The 6,420-nt window shown below is 35.3% G+C and overlaps 1 protein-coding gene across 5 annotated transcripts in view; it reads right to left on the bottom strand.

Moving 5' to 3' along the window:
* Positions 1 to 6,420, bottom strand: part of CDKL5 (cyclin dependent kinase like 5) — a 160,608-nt gene that overhangs the window by 44,146 nt on the left and 110,042 nt on the right. For all 5 annotated transcript variants that reach the window (XM_019665739.1, XM_019665760.1, XM_019665751.1 and 2 more), the window contains 2 exons: positions 3,966 to 4,025; positions 745 to 835 (listed from right to left, as the gene is read on the bottom strand). In XM_019665739.1, the coding sequence (XP_019521284.1) occupies positions 745 to 835; positions 3,966 to 4,025 (151 nt within the window). The remainder of the gene's footprint in view (positions 1 to 744; positions 836 to 3,965; positions 4,026 to 6,420) is intronic.

The raw sequence follows: 6,420 nt of genomic DNA, 5'->3' as shown, positions 1-6,420 counted from the left end.
TATATATATATATATATATATATATATTCACTTATAGTTGACATACAACATTATACAACATCAGCTTCAAGTATACAGTGCAGTGATCAAGCCTCTACCCCATCCATGATGCGGTCTAATGTGGGAGATTCTTAACAAAAATGGTGGCAATAAGTCCCCCCCATTTCTGGACATCTGCCACTTCGTAATGTGACTCTGCCACTCCTCCCATCAAGAGATGGAGTTTATTTCTCTGTCCTTTAAATCAGGGCTTGGCCATGCAATGTGCTTTGGCCAATAGGCAAAAGCCATGCAATCAGAGGCTTGAAGACCACTTTTGTTTTGGGGCTTGCCCTAATGTTGCAGGAAGTTCTGTTACCACACAAAGAAACTTGGACTAGCCTACTGGAGGATGAGTCCCCATGGAACAGAGATGGTCTGTTCCAGCTGAGACCCCGTAAACCAACCAGCCTCCAGATGGCCTGCAAACTGACTGTAGCTACATGAGCGACTCCAGTTGAGACCAGCAGAAGAGCCACCCAGCTGAACTCAAATCACTGACTCCCCCAAATCATTGGCATCCAGAATTATGAGCAAATAAAATGGTGTTTATTTTATGCCATTACGTTTTCAGGTGGTTTGTTACACTGGAATAGGTAACTGGCATTTAACTGAAGTTCTTATCTTCCATAGATGATCCCAGAACTAATGATACAGTATCAGCAGATATGTACATGTCATTCTAATTTGAGGAAGGTAACTCACCCAAGTAAGAGTTCTGGGGACCGATACCACCTGGTGGCCACATACTCTGTATAATTAGCATTATTGCCTTCTGATAGATTCCGAGCAAAACCTGAAAGATAGCAAGCCCAAAGATATAACTTTGAAAAAGAAATAATAATTTCATGTTGTCAAAATATGAGTGCTAGCAATATTTTAGAGAAACATCAAAAGAACACAATGACTGGTATTGATGGGCTGTTTATTAATAGTTTCCTTGTTATTTTAAAAGGTTAGTTTACTGTTCATGTCAATTAAAATATGTATGTATTCACTAAAAAACCAGTCTCCCCCTATGCTAAAAGAAATCCATGTTTTCGAAATCATCACATGCTTTTATAAGCATTCAGAGCACATTTTAAAATTACTTCTCTCAATAAATGCATATCTTAGGAACAAAATGAAGTCTCACAAGAGCCAGAAGTCAAAGCTAAACTAACATATTGCTGACAGTCAATATACTCTATGCGGGATTGTAGTTGATCAGTTCCACCCATTATATAAACAACTAAAGACTGGCAATGACAGAAGCAAAGCAGGTCAAAATTATTTTCATCTCCTAATATGACTGAGAAGCATATTAGAGGTATCTTAATCACCTTATACACTCTTAGTATTTTCCCCCAAAACCCTTTCAAAAGGTTTTAGGGTCACAAAATAAGCCAGCAGGTGAATTAATTACCCATCTAACTCACCAAAAGCAATATGGATTCTTTGTGAATAGTTAAAGAACCAGAACATGAAACTGAGGTGTAAAAATTAAGGTGTACATCAGTTTTGAAAAGTGGAAAATGTTTCTTAAAATGGAACAGTAAAAAACAAAAACAACCACAGAAAAAAACAAAACCCTAACTTCGGTAGAGAAATTCTTCTCTGTAAGACATATTTTGAAGAAATATTCATGTTTTTGAATGGGGTTCTTCAAGCTAAACAAAGGAACTACAGGCTCTGGGTGTGAAAGCAATTAGGAAGTCCTCATTGGGGATGCCCAGGGGACAGGATGCAACTTGTGGTGCTGCCACCTGGAACTTCCTGACCATTTAAAATCGTTTTTTCTTTAAATGATGCTAGACCAGGGATACTCTTTTCCTAATTATAAACCATTCTACAGGCATCTTTTATACAATACCTTGGTTTGCGCGCATAATTCATTCTGGAAACAAACTACTTGTATTGCAAGACACTGCACGTTTACCATGTTAAAATGTACTTGGTTTGCGAGCATAATTCATTCCGGAAACAAACTACTCGTATTGCAAAAAATTGCTCATTTACCACGTTAAAATGTATTAGAAATGTTTCCTCATCTTGCGGAACACTCGCAAACCACATTACTCACAATCCAAGGTTTTACTGTATTTATAACTTGCTTTACAAATTTCGGTAACTTTGGGGCTTAAGCGATCACCGACTCATAGTTCACGGATGTATAGTAAAGGGTCTATGAGGTGCACAAAGTCTCAGTACTTGGTGGTAATCACAATTATGGATAAGAAGATGAAAATAGATATTATTCCCAAAAGTCATAATGCTAAGGAAATGCTAAAAATGCCAAGATCAAAATCTTTGAAATACAGTGTTCAGTATTTTTAAAAATTCTCCTAAGCACTTCATAAGATGTTTAGGACATAGCAGGACACTTCTTTGCAATATTTCTCATCATAAAGTATGAAGAAAATTAAGTCCTGTAAAAACATTTCTCCTCAAGCAAGCAGATTCATAATATTCAAATTCTTTAGAAACAGTGATAGAAAATAGCTACACACGCCTCCAGTTGCTACAGTGGACAAAATTGGTCATTCTAAAGCGAACTCTTGGAATGCTTCCATTTCTTACTTATGCGCTCCATCTCCTAAGTACTAATCTAACTTTTGTTTGTGAAAGGAAATGTGTTCTCATTTATATGTGGATTATATCATATTTGTGATTATATTTGAATATCTGAAAAAAATAACATTTAAAAAAGGTCAAGTTATTTTTCAGCCTATGGATTACACAAAAGTATAATTTAAAAAAAATGACTCATGACTTAAACACCCTACAGTTTTAAACCTTTTCTGAATTATTTTAATTTAAATGCTTAATAGTGCTTAATATAGAGTTTTATATATGGGAAACAATATACAATTTTCTACTAAAAGAGAATACAACTCAAAAACTTCCTTATATATTCAACCAGGAGCTGAAATATTATACATCAATTACTAATCTCATTCATTGAACATTTATTTAAAGAGAATAAATGGAATTGTTCTAAAAACGTCTTTTGATCTTACAGATACATAACTTTTGCATATACATCATACACGTGTGTATTTTTACATAGGAAAATTTTTAATATTTATGATTATGCCTAAAACAATTTCCATAAACATTTAAAATATTAACAACAATTGTTTTATCCTATTTGAACCAGAAGGCCACAGTGGTATTTCCTATAAAATTATTTCTCTGGGCTCATTAAGTGTCGGGCTAATGAAAATATGCACACGCACGTACGTATCTGCTTTGAATTTTCATTAAATAAATACTGCATGATGAATTTTTAAAAAGAGTAGACAATGTAGAAAATAGAAAAAGTAGTAGACTATGGAGAGCAGAGAGAGTAGTACTCTTCCAGCAACTAATTTTCCAACACACGACCTAACAGAATGTTCCTGTGCTACTTTAAGTCAAAACATAAAGAATACTCTTAATATGCCTGTAAAAGCTACCTATGTATTATATTAATTCTCTGCAGTAGTCTCCCCTTGGGGCTATGTCCCAAGACATTCCCTCCCACCCCCACCCCAATGCTTAAATTGCAGATAGTACCAAACCTTACATGTGCTACAGTTTTTCCTATACATACACACCTTTTCACTTAAAAGAAGCATTTGACAGCTTCTCTTGCGCGTTGGGGCATTAGATAGGAATAAGGGTTTCCTGAACATTAGCACTGGGGCACCGCGATAGGTGATCTGACAACTGAGACAGATACTAAGTGATTCACACCCAGGGTATGACAGAGCAGGAAGGTGTGAGATTACATCACACTGTTCAGAACGACACACAGTTTAAAGCCTATGAATTGTTTATTTCTGGAATTTTCTATTTAATATTTTCAGACCTTGGTTGACCGTGGGTAACTGAAACTGTGCAAAGCGAAACTGGATAAGGGAGGATTACTGTACTTAAAGGGCTCAATTTCTTTTTTAACTTACCAAAGTCACACAGTTTCAAAACATCATTGTGGCTGATTAGGAGATTTTCTGGCTTTATATCTGGAATATCAAGATTAAAAAACAAGTATTAAAAAATGTCCCATAAGCTGCTGATTGACACCATTAGATAGATCACTATAATAGCACCTAACTAGAAGTATCCAGAGTGATTTGCATAGAAACCTGTGGCAGTGAAAAGCAGAGTAATACATTTTATGCTGGTACATAAAGTTTCAATTAATTTCTTTTTGAGAAACATGCAGACCACAATTTCAAAAATATTTTTTTCCCCTTTCAATCTTAAAGGCATTAATTGCATCTCTGAGAGGAATTTAAGAATGATTGAATCTAGGCCACCACATTTCAAGGAACCATTTTTAGTTTATAAAATACTAATAATATAAATTTTTGGAGATAGAATATAAAATGCTTATACCCACAAGATACCTTAAAAACACATATGAGAGTAAGTCGCCAGCATTTTATTTACTGGAGGAAACATACATATAAGATACATTTTCTGTTATGATTTTCTATGTAATTTCTATATTTACATATCTCTAACTTTTCTGTGTAGTTCACAATTATAATTATCTAATGCTGGAGCTATACTGAATGAGTCAAGATAAGATTTCTCATTTTTTCTGTGGATCTTTTGACGATCTGGTGGGAGTTGAGGAGTAGAAGTATACAAAATACAGTTTAATTCCCCCCTTGGGAGGTGTCTCACGATTCTGTTTTTAGAGTACCCATCATCTATATCATATGGTAGAGGTGAAAATGGAGAAAGGGAAGAGGTAGGAGTGAAATCTGTAGATTTCAGAATCATGGTTTCTACGGCTAATTTACAACCATTGATTCACTATACACTTAACCAAATCACAATATCACTATGGAAATGCAGCTACATCACTTCCTTATTAATATCCTCAACCTGTAGTATAGATGGCTATTTTACCCTACACACTAGATGTCCAGCTGACTTGGAGATGTACCCATGCCATCTTTGATAAGATAACTGCCATAAAAGTCAAATGCTAGAAAAACATACTGTCTCTTTCTAGAACTATGAGGAGTTGGCATTTTTCACAAGACCTTTAAGCTATTCTTTTTTTTTTTTTTAAAGATTTTTATTGGGGAATTGGGGGAAGGGGAACAGACAAGTTGCTGTTGTTTTGTNGAAGAGCGCAATGATGGTTCCAACTTGGGCCAGTGAAGCAACGTCCTCCATAACTAGACTGAAGAACAAAAGGACAGCAACTTGTCTGTTCCCCGATTCCCCAGCTCTGTTCCCATCTCCCAATTCTCAAAAAAAAAAAAGAAAAAAAAAAGGGAAAGCCAACATAAAATATCTGAAAAGAAAAAAAAGGATAAAATTCTAGAATATCATAATGATATAATGGTAAAACAAAACTTTTAACAAACACTCTAAATTAAAGCACTGCTAACACTATACAGAATATGTTTCTAGGACAATAAATCCCTGAACAGTAAGCAGTATTTTATTTATCTCATTTCCTTCCTACAGAAACCTAAGAACCATATTAGGAAACTTCGTGTAGATTTTTTGTTGGAGAGGAAAATATACTGATCTTTAATACCTCTATGAGAGAAAAAATTTGTGCTAGATGGAGAAACCTATGAAAAATCTCCACATACCCACTACACGCTACTTTTCTTGTGTCAACTGATTTGAATACAGCTGGAATTATTTTGAATGTCAAAGTCTTGAGAATGCACAAAAATCTAAATTCTTAATGTTAACCAAATATCAACTGGTATCAATGGGATTTTTACACAAATAATGTGGTTCTTGAACTAGTACTTACAATTATTAATTAGCAATATTCAATTTGGATCAAATTAGTTGGGAGTCCCCACATACTTTTGGTAGCTCCCACACATAACCAGTTTTCTGATAGGTATTAGTAGGCAGCAAATACTCTCTGAACTTTTGCAATAGGCTCTCTTCAGAATTATCTCGTTGGGGCCATCTTCTAGACAAAGCCATATTATAACAAGTCCTGCTGCCATACAGGAATCCTCAGATAGGGTTCTAGGAATGATCTAACTTATACTCATTTCTTCTTTGGCAAAAACTGTCCAGTAAATTCAAATTACAGTTCCTCCCATAAGAAAATGTACTACGCATCCCAGTGAGTCCAGACAGAGTTACACAGGAGAAGAAACATAGACGAAAACAAGCTCTGTGGATATCTACATTCTTAATGTGGGAGATTACTATTTTAATTATTTTTTATTGTGAAATACACATTTTTTAGAATTAGTTTCAGCTGTACAACACAGTGCAATCGTTATACTTTTTACCCCTCGAAGTGACAACCTCCCTCCCCCAATCCGCTGCCCCACTTCCCCCCCAATATCATACATATTACAATTCCCTTGACTCCACTCCCACACTATACTCCACGTCCCATGACTCTCTCTCTCTCTC

The sequence above is a fragment of the Hipposideros armiger genome, unplaced genomic scaffold, assembly GCF_001890085.2.
Source record: "Hipposideros armiger isolate ML-2016 unplaced genomic scaffold, ASM189008v1 scaffold_13, whole genome shotgun sequence".
NCBI lineage: Eukaryota > Metazoa > Chordata > Mammalia > Chiroptera > Hipposideridae > Hipposideros > Hipposideros armiger.
This window is presented reverse-complemented; position numbering and strand designations above follow the sequence as displayed.